The sequence below is a fragment of the Oxyura jamaicensis genome, chromosome 10, assembly GCF_011077185.1.
Source record: "Oxyura jamaicensis isolate SHBP4307 breed ruddy duck chromosome 10, BPBGC_Ojam_1.0, whole genome shotgun sequence".
Classification (NCBI taxonomy): domain Eukaryota; kingdom Metazoa; phylum Chordata; class Aves; order Anseriformes; family Anatidae; genus Oxyura; species Oxyura jamaicensis.
In genome coordinates, this window is record NC_048902.1 from 17946886 (window position 1) to 17960402 (window position 13517).

Below are 13517 nucleotides of genomic sequence, written 5' to 3' on the forward strand. Positions count from 1 at the left end.
ACAACAACAACAAAACTTGGCAGTAGTTCGAAAAACTTAAATCAGGAAGATGAATAGCAGTGATAATTTTAACTTGTTACAGATCTAAATCTGCCAGATTCAAAATTACTTTTAAACTAGTATGCAAACTGAGCAAAAGTACTCTTCTTCCAGTATGGACCCAAGCAGTTCAACAGGGCTCAAGATTACTGTGTTAGAATTCACAGGAAAGACTGGAAAATAAAAAATATCTCCTTGGCGATGGCGAGGGAATGTACTTATGCATCTTAACATAGAGCAACGAGACTGAATCTAACAGAAAACCTTGCAGCAAATGGTTGTTGCTAGTTCTCTGGAAGATGGAGCTGCTGGCTGAAAAGTCCTGTCTCTCAGGGCATAACTTCCATTCTTTTTGGAAAAGGAAAATTCTCTTTCTATGCTACACATTTTGCAGTTTTTGAACTCTTCCATCAGGTGCAGAACAAACTCAAATACTTTAAAACAGCAGCTGAAATCAGAACACTGAGACTCATCTAAGCGCTTACCCTGTGTTATTTTTAACTACTAAACTTTGCTCCTTTCCCTTTTTGCTCTTGTCTTTCAATATTGCTGTTGTGCATTGATCCTTGACTCTGTCTCTCTGCAAGGAGAAATATCTTCAGAAGTTATTTCATGTTCTTTCAGTGAAGTCCTTCCCCAGGGAACCGAAGGAAAAGGTTTGGAGATTTTTCAAACATGAAGGGTTTGCCATTCACCCGGTACCACTTTGAAAATGACTCGTGTGGTGAAGAGGTCAGGGAGGGAACACCTGCAAATGGAAAAAAAGAAATTATTTGCTTCACGGGCACAGTTTTCTCTGTAAGTGGGATGGGCAAATCATTGAGACCTGACCTCCTCTTCAAGGAAAATAAAACTTAGGCTGTCATCAACCCATACAAATTTGACGTGCACAGTTAAATGCTGGCATACTACACCACATAAATCTGCTGTGGAAGTGTGCCTCTCCATTTCATAATATCACAACACCTTATCAGTTTTCTATCTTTCCCCACTTGTTGAAGGGTATGCGATGACTATTTAGGTGGTGTCCATGTGCAACCTGAAGCTGTCTTTATTTTGTCTACCCAACAGAATTCCTCAAGTTAGAATTCAGTCTGAACTGTGGCTCTATTTACATCTCAATTCTTTAAAAATAAAATAAAATAAAAAATTACTAATGTGATTAGCCTTCCATATAGGGCACAGTTGTGCTCGTGTACAAAAAGATCATTGAAGACTTGTTTTTGTGGTACTGAGTACAAAAAAGGTTACCTAATGTATGCAAGGACTAAAAATCTTTGAGATTTTCAGCACACGTTTGATGATGATGATAGAAACAAACAGAGAACCAGTATATCTCTAAAATATTTATATTCACAAATGTGTTGGTGAACTCAGATCCTTATTTTTTTTATTTTTTATTTTTTATTTTTTTCTCGCTGATGCAATAAAAGGAAAAATGCTTTTAACTTTACAATACAGCTTGTAGCCCTGATTAAATTAGCATCATATTCTTGCAGGAAAAAAAAAAATAATAAAAAAAAATAGGAACAACAAAGCATATTTCTAACTAGTTTTCTTTCCTGTTGTTCTAAGAGACCCTCAGCATTTCACAGGGGAGACACTGGTTTACTAAGCCACCAATTCAAGGCAGGATAAAATGCAACAGAAACAAAATCCTGGCTATGAAAATTCCTTTTCAGTGCAAGAAAAGGACTGCAGCACCAGTACATCGGCAGGCGTGTACTCTTCGGCAGCCAAATTTTGTAAATGTTTTGTGTGCAGTTGTTGCTGGCTTCCATTTTAACCTGTTACAGGCATGGTTCAGAAGAGTTCCCTGGGAGCGGAGCTGGTCCCGGACACAACACCCTGTTCTCCCAAACACCTCCTACACTGAGGAAAACGGGAGTTGGTAGCTAGTATTCTGTCAGGATTTTACAGTCTGCATAGGTCTTTTACCAATGTTACCTTGCAAAAATGACAAAACCAGGAAGGAGGCTCAAAAAGAATACATGTGCTTAGCAGTCACTACTGCAAAACTGTTACTGACCGTGACCTCAGAGCCTTCTCAAGCCAAATTACACATTCTCTTGACTTCTGCTACCTGTTTTAGCTCTATTTTTGACTGTCGGACTTCTCATTAGCAAAGTGCTCAGGAATTCACATCAAAGATTTCTGAGAGGATACAAAGGGCATTACATGAAAACAAATATACATTCTTTTGACTCTTCTGGTTTGCTCCTGAAAACCAAAAATCCTGCATTTAACAGATCACAGTCTATTGAGTGCCTCCCCAATGTGTGGAAGACCCAGGCAAATATTTAACTGTTCCTAGCGTGTTCAATAAAAAGAAAGGTCAGACACCAGCTGTAACCAGAGGGATGGTGTACACAAAAAGGAGAAACCCCGCAAGCTCTCTGCAAGCAAATCTCCCACTGGGCTCGGGAACAGCAGATTTCTATATCTGACTTCACTATAACAGGTTCCACAATATGCTTGCATAAATCAAAGAGCCGTGTATACACCACGCTTCCCCCCTTCACTATTTATACTCACCAGGAATGAAAAATAGCTCACCACCTGCCTCATTTCTATCATAATGTAATAGGCCACAGAGTTAACACCCTTCTGATACAAATGGCAGAATAAAATTATAAAAACGGTAACTCTTACTCAGCCAAGATGTTTGGCACCTCACTTGCAACTTTTCCATGAGAAACACAAATAGCTCATAAGTATATGAAAATATGTTATTTCAAGTCTGTGTATTACGTGTAATAAAAAGAAATGAAATAAAAAACAGGATAAATGCAGCATACTTCAAAGCTTAGATGTACTGAACTTATGGAGTTGTGTGAATGAGAGCAGAATGATTCAATATTCTGGACAAATTTTTAAGTAAATTTGTAGGAATCGTAGACTGAGGAAAAAGAAAATGACATTAGGCAGCAAACATAATATCAGATTAAAGAATCGGAGTAAGTTTGACAACTAGAAGTAGGAACAGCTTCAGAACAACCTTAAAACCACTGCTTCCAGGTGAATGAATAACAACTTCTGCTCTGATTAGATCCATTGAATCATTAAAAATACTCAGGAAGCCTTTGGCGATTATTGCAAACTCAGCAAATCTGTGGGTTGAACTTGGGGGAAGAGCAGTGAAAGTGAAGAGGAAGCAGAGCTCGTGCTGGACAGAATGGAGAAATAACAACTGCACAGCCTCAAAGGCAGCAGAGGGCAGTAGTAAAAAAATATATATATATAATTGAGGTCATATAAAAATAGACCAAAGAACATTTCATACCATATGCAGCCTTAAACTAAGTAACATCCATGCTGCCTAAGTTTGTTACATAAGTTTTACTATTTTCTTGTTGAAAGTGAAGCAAAACCCTGTAGACAACTTTCTGACTATAAGTGGATTTAATTAAATCCAATCACACAAGTTTAAGAAGCTTCATAAAGTGAAATCCAAAATATAAAGCAAATTGTATTCATTAATGTATTTGTCATATACAGTGATGCTGACAGATTGAAAAATAGTACTTGGTTAATTGAAATTAATTTGAAAGTCTAGACTAACTTATCAAGAAGTCACACAAAAAATCTCCATATATGTTACTTGAATTTTTAGCAGTTATTAAAAAAGGTCTAATAACGGAATATGCCAGGGAGAGCTGGCTGATTTGTTAACTCTGTGGCGATCTCATATTGAGATTTCCTGATGGAGCAGTGGCAGAAACATTGATTCTGCCTATTGTTTTATCTGCTCAGTGCATTAACAGGGGAATTTGGTTTCTGGGGCAGTCAGTGAGGCATTGTTCTTTTTCCAGTTGAGAAAAATTATATCAGTGCAAATTTAGAATGAGCAGAGACTGCACGATCAGGGCCAAAATCCACTGCTCGCTTATGCTGCGTTAGGGTTGTCTCATTCAAACTGCTGTTTGTCCAAACTGCTAGTAGTTTCCATTACTTCTTAGGAAATCCATTCAACAACATAATCAATGTGGTCATCAGGAATTTTTCCTCAAATACTGAACACAGCCCAACATTGAAAAATAGACTGTTTTAAAAGCTTCTACTTTGAGCAAAGCTGATTTGAACCATAGCAGGCAATACCAGTGAATTTCTTTCAAATTATGGCACTTGAGCTTTTTCATTAGTATCGCTGTGTCACTGAGACAACTCAGAGTGAAAAAAGGAGCCAGTTAAACTCTAACAAATACAATAACGAATAAACTGCGAGAAAAAAAGAGACTTAAGCGAAAGGTGGATCATGGCCTATGCATCAAATAGTGGCATGTTGGCACTTGGCATGCAGGAGCTCCATCTGCCTTCCAGTTCTTGGTACTGCTGCAGAAGGCAAAGTTTAAAAGGTTGAGGGAATTAAAATTAGCAGTACTGTGATGAGTCACTGTAATTTTGTTCCACTCAAAGAAGATGATTTTGTCACTACATCAAAATTAACTGGAAATTTGGAAAGATCTAATAGGAGCCAGGACTTTCTGGAAAGCAAATTACTTGTGCATCACTAAACCCAGAAGGTTTTGGTGAGTTTCTTTCTTCGTATGACTGAAAAATCAAAGAATCCATGCATAATGGGAAAAAAAAAAAAAAAAAAAAAAAGATCCCAAACTCTCAAAAATTTTCCCAGTTGAGATCTTGTATCATTGTGTACATCAAAGCTGTATATACAGGAAAAAAAATATGAATTATGTAAGACATTGTAAAGTGAAAACAAGAGTAAGTACAATTAATAGATACAAAATTAGAATTAATCAATAAGAAGTAATGGAAGAAATAAGCAAACTGAAACATTCTCAGTAGTAACAATCTGGCAGATATACCAGTCTGCTGGGTTACTACTCCTTTTCACACTCATGCACGTCCTATACTAACACACTACCACAGACCAACCCTTCAGCAAGCAGAAGCTGAAGAAGGATGAAACTTCATCAGCTGAACACAGGATTCATATACTGGTTCCTTTACCTAGAAGATTCCTCCAACCCACAGGACCTCCCTGTACCACGTGTAACTGCATGAGCCTGGTGTTTAGTGATGGATTTTTGCTTCATCAAAACTCCCAGCATATAGTGATGTCTAAGAAAGCCCCTCTTGTAGTGTCAGTTAACACACTAAAGAGCAAAGGGTCAACTATTTGCTAATTATCCGACATTAAAGGAAGATACACTACCTTCCTGTCATGTATCAGTCACAGTAGAGTTTCCTGCTGAAAAAGTTAACCTTTCATTCCTCAGTGAGTATGTTGATCGTACTTTAAACGTACAATATCTAATTTAATGCACACGATTCAATATAAGTGGTATCCACAGTTCTAGGTGGGAAACACTGATCATTAGGCTGGATTTGTTCCAGTAAACCAACTGATGACACTGGCAACTGCAAGCAGCTTAAATAGATCTACTTCTGTAAAGGGGCTGCACTTCAACACAAGCTTTATTAGTTTCTCTATGTAGGCACAGATGAGACCAGTCATCCTTCTGGCAAGATGTAAGCTTCAGGCCCCTTGGTTTACCTGCTCTCAGAAGCACAAAAAGAAGAATTAAACTATGGAAAAGAAACAGTACCCATCTACTTAGTGAAGGGTTTCCCACTAGTCTCAATCATGGGATGGGAATGACTTGGCAACCATGCGGCAAGCATTCTCCTTAGTGGAAGAACAGATTCCAATGCTCCTGTTCTGATCATCATTTTTAGCCTTGTGACTACACAGGCAAGACTTTACACCTGTGCTGTGCAGGATCAGAGCTTCAAGGATCAGATTTCAGATCTGAGAGGGCAGCACTTTTTAGAAGCACGGCACAGAATTTGATGACACAAACTTGGGAGACTGTGATCACATCAGTCGAGAAAAAAAATCAGACTGAGAATGAGTGAGTGTGACAATTGCAGGCTCTGCAAGACAATGGAGAATCCTGAGTCACTGCTTCAGGAGGAAAGGCAGAAGAGAGAGTGATATCCTCTCAGAGGAAAGTGTTGCCAACTGTTTTCACAGATAGCTTCTCCTCTGGTCTGAGTCATGTTTAACTTTTAACTTCTCAGAAAATTACAGTGTGGGACCAGTGTGCGATGTACTTCACTGCCCTGGTGGTATGAAAGCAGGTCCCTTCCCGGAATTTAACATCCAGCTGAGAAGAACAGGCAAGTACTATCGGCCACAGTAAAAGATAACGTATGCAGAGTAATATGATAAATATGGAAGATGTTGAATTTTGAAGGGTAAATTATTTGGTCTGAAATTATTTCAACAAAATCCAATTTATTTATCTAAAAAAAAAAAAAAAAACTCCAAAGAGATTGTAAGTGGCAAATAAGACTGAGAAATATACTTGTCAAAATCAATTATTGCCTTTCCAAGCGTAGGAAAATGATGAATGAGCAATTAAGGATTGCTGTTCTTTGTTTAGACCCGAAGAAGAGAGAAATGTGTATACAAGAAAAAAGCTTTTTCTGCATTTTGTTTTGTTCCAGGTGAAGTTTCTGTGGAGAGAAGAAATGCTTTTTGCAAGGTATTCAGCTTCTACATTCAGCTTCCTGGTACGGCTGCAGACCTGCTCTGTGAACCTTAAGATTAATTTATGTTAACTAGTCTGTGGGAAATAGAAAGAAACCAGGATTTATTTATTTATTTATTTTGACAGCTTGTGGAGCTAATCTTCAGCAAACAACTTTTAATACCCCGTAATATTAAATATTCTGCATATTAGGGAATTTGCTGGCATTAGAACACTGATATAACAAAAACAAGTCCTTCCTAAGGATAGGACTTTTTTTGGGACACCTCTACATGTGCATTTAAAACCAAAACCAGGTGAACAGCACGTAGACCCGCTTCAGTTTCATGGGGACCAACTATCAAAGGTAAAAACGGGGACGATGCGAGGTTGGGGATGGAGGCAGGACTGCCTAAGGGTCTCGTCTGTTGTCAGCAGAGAAAGAGTAGCATTAGCTGCAACAAAATTTAGGGGGGGGAGATGGACTCTTGCCACAGCTTTTGCTTGCAAGTGATATTTTCCTTTGAAAGCTGTTAGGAAGGGATAACTGGTGAGCACAACAACTCGGCCAGGCAGCCCGCAGCAAAGCCAAGCTCTCCCCCCAGCAGCCTAAACCCTCTGCCCCTCACAGCCCCGCCACAGCAGAGGGCGGGCCAAGCGCTGAGGCGAGCCGCCTCCTCATTGGCCACTGCCGGAGCTCCAAGCCCTGACAGAACCGAACTTCTCATTGGACGCCGCGCAGCGGTGCGCTTTGTGATTGGCTGAGAGGCGAGTGCGGGCGGGAGCGGGTGGCGAAGGGAGAGGCGCCGTGGCCGGGCGGCGTCTCGCGAGAGTTGCGCGGCGCTCTCGCGCGGCCGCGGCCCGCCCTGGTCCGCCCTCAGGTGCTCGGAGCCGGCGGCGGCCCCGAGCGGAGCGGGACTGAGGTGCTGCCCGCCGCCCGCCGGTGAGTGGCCGCCTGCCGCCGGGGAGCGGGGCAGAGCGCTTCGCGGTGGGGACGGAGGGACCCCCCGCTGCACGCCCCGCCCGCTGCCGGCCCCCCGGAGAGCGCGGGCTCGGCGCTTTCTCCGCGGTGTGGGTGCGAAGCCTTCCCCGGGCCGAGGCCGGGGGCCCGGCCCCTCGCTGTGCCCGGCCGCAGCACGCCTCAGGCGGCCTCAGCCCGGCCTCTCCTGCTGTGGAGGTTGGGGGTGCCTGTTCTGCCAGGCACTGCCCCGTTGCCTCTGTGGGAAGGGGTTTTAGAGGGGGAAAAAAAAAAAAAAAAAGGGTTGGCTGCCGGTGGAAGCGGCTAGGAGGATTTTCCTTCGGGGTACCAGCCGAAATAGAGCTGTGTGGTGATTGCATTTCTGGGCTTGCACGGGCTGTAGACGTGTATCCGCAGCTAAACGCGGTCCAGGCGGTTTGTGGAGCCTCGGCTGCAAAGTTCGGCAAGTTCAGAGCATCCAGATGTGATTCCTGGAGAAGGCGGAAAGCTGTGGGGTGTTTGCGTGCGTGTTTTCCTGACCTAATAGACTTTTCTTTTAAATACAAAAATCAAAGCTAAAAGCCATGCTTGCAAATAGAAAAAGTGGGGAGTGAGGCATGATCCACACAGGAACAGTCAGCGTGCCTGGCATTGCTTCGTTCTTATCAGGGGAAGATGAGCTTTCCTTCACCATTCCTTGTGTAGCAGCAGTTAGTGCTTAAATGCTCACAGACTTAAAAATTCTGATGTTCCTCCTCGAGTTATTTTAAAGCTGATAACAGATATGGAGTTTGTTTCCTCTACCCGCTGAACTAACAGCACTTTAGTGCAGCTAACGCTGCAGGCCAGCGGTGCCAGCATGCTGTCTCCTAAAGGTGATAGCCAGTAGACACAACTGTTTCTTACAGTGTTTTTTCTTCTCATGAAAACTGTTTAACCTAAGTTAGGGCAATACTTTGTAATCTTAAAAAGGATTCTGAAAATGGTAGTCCTTTGCTTACAGAACTGATCTCAGCGTTTCCTGAGCTGGGGATAGCTTAGGACTACAAGAGGCGTGCAGGATATTACGTCTAAGTTGTTAGTAGTACGTGTGGCACTCAATGAAAAAAACTGTTGTATTTTTCCAGAAAGGCATAGGTCATTGCTAAAAGCCACTTACCTGCAAATCAAGAGAATTATTGGAACAGATCACGTAGTTTGGTATACATGGATGGTTCAATTCTCAGTTTCCAGCTGAGTTTTATTTACAGTGGCTACCTTATAATCAGACTTTCTTGTTGATAACCTTATACTTAAACTTCCAGTAGATGTTATGAGATAGCTCTCCTTAGTGAAAGAATAAACTAAAATGGAAAACCTGATTGGTGGAAAACAATTGCAATTCCTTTTCTTTAATGGAAATGAATTTATACACACAAATCTGCAGCAAACCTCCAACCTTAGATTTATAAATGGTCTGGATATATCATGTTCTCTTGAGTCCTGAGACAGTTGAAAAGATGTAACGTTACTCTTACCCAGATCTACACAATGTAAGAATGACTAGAATTCTGGCTATATCTGCAAAAGAAGCTAAGCCTGGTGTCAGATACAGGTTAATTTTTAGCTTATATTTGTACTTTGGTTTTTGGCTTTGACATCAGTTAAAGTTTGATGCCTTGTTCTTTCTGTCCTTAGTTTTAGTTAAGACAGCTGAAAGTCTGCAATCGCATCTAGCTCTTATTAAATTTTCTCGCTGTAGAATTTCCATTATGCTGTTTCAAAATGGTCATGTTTTCTGTCTATCTTCAACATCAAATGCAACTCAGAAATGTTCCTGGGAGTTTTATATGTAAAAGCTTAGCAAACTTCTATAGCCTTTTGGCAGTCCTTCGTAAAGTCTACGTGAAGTTGTTTTAAGTGATTCAAACGTGAGTCCTCTGATAAATGGTTCATTTTGCTTAAGATACATGGATTCTTTAAGAACTCCTTACAGAATTGATGTAGAATGTCAGTAGTGCTTAGGAGAGAGTTTTTTTTTTTTCTTTTTTGGTGATGTCAGCTTTGGCAACGCTGTCTAAAAGGTCAGTGGAAAATGACTTGGAAAAAGGAAGCGTTGTGCGATTATGTGTGTCTTAAGATCTTGCTAGTGCTGGTCTGAATACTGAGACTTTATGCAGAAAACGGTCAAAAACTTGTTTCTGGCATAACTGGTGGTGTGGAGGTTCTGGGTACTCAGGAACAAGTGTGTTTTCATAGACTATCAGCTAATATATAGTAACTATTTCCACGGAAGAATGCGTGGCATAAACCTTGATACTGTCTTTTTTTGCTCCTCTTGTCTCCTAGAAATGGGCCTGTTCTCAGAAGATGCAGTGCACTAGATGCAGTGCTTGGAACAAGATTAATCATGGCATCAGAACTATGTAAAACAATCTCTGAGGCAAAGCTGGAAAGGCACAAGAACTTGTTCTTAAATTACAGAAATCTCCATCACTTTCCTTTGGAGTTACTGAAGGACGAGGGGCTGCAGTACTTGGAGAGACTTTATATGAAAAGAAATTCCCTGACCACATTGGTACGACAACCTCTTTATTGTGATATTTACTGTCTGTGTGTTTCAAAATTCTGGTTTTGGAACAGAAAAAAAAAATAGAGAATTTAAAAAGATAACGATATTTTAGCAAATCTGATCCTTGTTGATGTCATCTGATGTACAATACAAATATGCGGTTATCTTATGTTCTAACTTGCATGGGTGATATAGAGTATAATAAATGAAAGTTTATGCCATTTTATGTATACCCTTCTGGAGCTCTGAAGAATTGTGTTTGTTTTTTTGGCATTTTCTAAAAACTTTTAGAAGTCTAGCTCAGTGTCAGCAGTTAGGTCTTTTTACTGTTAGATACTGTGCAGTGTAGTCTGCATTGCTTCATTAGGTTTGACAACGTTTATCTTGGTGTGTGCCTTATTTTTGAAGGCAATGCCAACACCTGGGTCTAATTCAAAGCCTGCTGATAAGGTTGCAGTGAACACTTACGTCTGTGGGCTGTCACTGATGGGAAGAATAAAGAGTTAATTTAAGGACTGGGGGGGTGGCCTTGATTTTGAGTGTTTTTTTTTTTTTTTTCCCTGAACTGAACAAATCTTGCAAATGCTGTGAGCTTGGCCTTCAGTGTCGGGTAGTTACAGTTGTGTGAGCTGCTCTGAGCTGGGAGAACTCTAGAGAGACTCAAAGCTTGGCACTGTCAATACACTGAAGTTTCAAAGTAATTCATTTTTTTTTCCTTGGGCTCCTCTATGGTAGGGTAGTTAACTTAATAACCAGGGCAGGGTTTAGAGGGCCTGACTCCTTAAAATTCACTAAAATGGTATATTTCCCAGTGCTTCCTGAAAGAAGTCCAGTACTTTCCTTAAGGAGTATTTTTTTTAAAGCTTTGACAATGATGCATTAGAATTCCTTAATAAAGGTTTTGCTTCATATGGCAAGAGCTAAAAGGATTCTGAAGATTGTATAACTTATCTTTATCCCGAAAGTCACTTGTGTTTGCATGTGCTGTAGGAAATTTGGCACTTCTTGGGAAAGTCCTCTGCTTGATGATATAACGGGCATACAGCATTCATGATTAAAACTGCTTTCAAAATTAACCTGATGTTGTAAATATTTCTGCTCAAATTCAGTGATTGTTCAGTCGGAGCAGACCAAAATAGATCAAATCAGCAGTGTGTTACAAAATAAGGCAGGTATCTTTTTGTGCATGGAAAGTTTCACAATCTCCATTAAAAGCAGAAGATCATCCTTGGACACTGTTAAAGCATGAGCTTGAGCAAGGATCGTAGTCTGGGGCTTCATACTTACGGAAGACCTAGGTAAAATTGAAAGAATCAAGAAGGCAGCAACTAGGGATTTTTAGAGAACAGAGTCTATGAGGAGAAGATTGAGAGATTTAGGTTAATCCCTCCTGTGAAAAGAGAAGACGGAGTTAAAAATTGAATTGGAGGAAGGGTGAGAACAGAGGTCATCAGTTTTTTATGAAGCAGTGCTTTCATGAAGAAATTGTATTATTTTATGTCCGTTGCTGGTAGGACAAGTAGTACTCGCAAGCTCAGTATAGTAGTAGTTAGTTACACAAGGAGGAAAAAAATCTCATTTGAGAAGAGCTGCAGACTGTAATAGGTTATTGAGGGAAACTGTATTCCTTTCACTGGAGACTTTGGAAAATGTACCAATTTCTTTGAAGGGTGATCCTTTCTCAGAAGTGTAGTTGCAATGTCTCTTTCAGCTTTGTGCTTCTCAGTTCGTGCAAGATAAGCATTAGCTTATCAATAAATACTTCTGTGTAGATTATGAGCAATCATCAAAACAAAACCTGCACTGCATTTCTTGGAGGTGGTGCTTCCTTCTGTCTTAACAGCTGATTCTGAGTTGAAAAACATTGACTAAAGGAAGCTTTGCTTCTCTTTTCTCTTCTAAAATTACTCTAGTCCTTGAAAGATGATTTGAATGAAAATGTCTGGAGTAGTTACGCTGTCAAAATTTGCATACACCTTGCCTAAGAATAATTAGTTTTTTGTTTTAATTGGCAACATGGAAATGAGAGGACTGATGTAGTGGATTGGGAAGCTGTACAGCACCCCTCCATTCCCCATGTCAAGTCTTACTGCTGCTCCTCTTTTAATGCTTGATGCATAACATTAGCCTTCCAGTGATCCTATTTCCCCCATCTATAACAAGGAAATAAGAGTTTGCCTTCATGGCACTGTCAGAAGCATGATCTAGCTGTATCAAACAACTGTTGTTCTTAATTGACTGCCTCAAAGTGCAGCGTTGTCCTCTTGAGACGAATCAGCAGGTTCTTGCTGAAAAATACCCTGCAAGGGTGAGGCAAGCTTCCTTAAAGTGGTGGCAGAAGTGATTATTCATTTATCATTGTTATTTGTTGTTGTGTCACCAGCAGACCGCAGTCTGTACGTTGCTTTTACTCCTCAGTAGACGGATGAATCATGAATAGTTCTTTTTCATCTTAATGTTATCATGGGGTGTTGTACTGAATGAATTTGACTCAGAGCAGTTGGTTTTCTGATACTCGGGAAGAAGAGCAGAATTTCTATGATAGATTTTCCCAAACATCAAATTGTTTTTCTGGAGTTTCTCTGTTTTAGAGTATGAAGCAGTTAAAAATAAAAGTATAAACCTCATGTACCATGTGAAAATAGTTTGTATTTTGGATTAGTGGTCTTATTCTAATAAAGGGCTTAGAATGAAAGAGTATTTTTTCATATTCCTTCATTTTTAAATTCAAATTTTGATTCATTTTTGTGCTAAAGCATGTTGCAGCCTTTTATGTTTTCGTCAGATTAAGCTGTACCAAATTGTGCTGATGATACGTACTGCAGCCAACATGCCAGTAGGTGGCAACAGCCGATTAGTTGTAGCCTGTTTCTTGAGTCTTGCTACCAACTGATATTTATTATGGAGCCAACGTTTGTGTCTCCTTAGTAAAAAATAAATCATTTTTTGTCCTCAGATCTAGGATGTGGCATTTCTGTTATGTAAGAATATCATGACATTAGTTTATCAGGCTGGTGTTTCTTCATAATAAATTTATAAATACAAAGAAGTATTTTAGGTAATGATACAGATTAAATTTACTTGACAGTGCAAGTTGCTGGGTGTCTCTGAAAGGAAACTGGCCATGTGATCAAGCTGCTTTTAAAATGTGTGCTTATATGGATAATGTAAAAAGTGGTCTTGTTCAGATAAAATCTGTTTGACATGCATTTTTTTAAGCAATGAAACAGTCTTAACCTTGGGTAATGTTAAGTGCCATTACCAACTTGACATTTGGAACTTGGCAAGCCCATTTTGTGGTATATGTTCCTGGTTATTAGAGCCATCAGGGAGCAGAACTGCAGCTAGGCATCAGCAGTTGGAAAGCGATATGCATTTTAACATGTCAATATGGAAATCTGCTTCGCTGGATTCAGCACTTCTGGCTTGGTGGTTATTGATTAAGCTACACGAGTTTGTCAGCCTTACAAAA

General features: G+C 40.2%; 1 protein-coding gene across 4 annotated transcripts in view; it reads left to right on the forward strand.

The window, feature by feature from the left end:
* Positions 1-7352: 7352 nt before the first annotated feature.
* The window catches only part of LRRC28 (leucine rich repeat containing 28), a 52308-nt gene continuing 46143 nt past the window's right edge, over positions 7353-13517 (forward strand). The window contains exons 1-2 of one of the 4 annotated variants that reach the window (XM_035335712.1): positions 7353-7479; positions 9823-10051. In XM_035335712.1, coding sequence (XP_035191603.1) covers positions 9884-10051 — 168 coding nt within the window. In that variant the 5' untranslated portion in view covers positions 7353-7479; positions 9823-9883. Of the gene's footprint in view, positions 7480-8041; positions 8206-9822; positions 10052-13517 lie in introns of those variants that run through there. The other 3 variants (XM_035335713.1, XM_035335717.1, XM_035335714.1) reach the window with 3 other exon arrangements.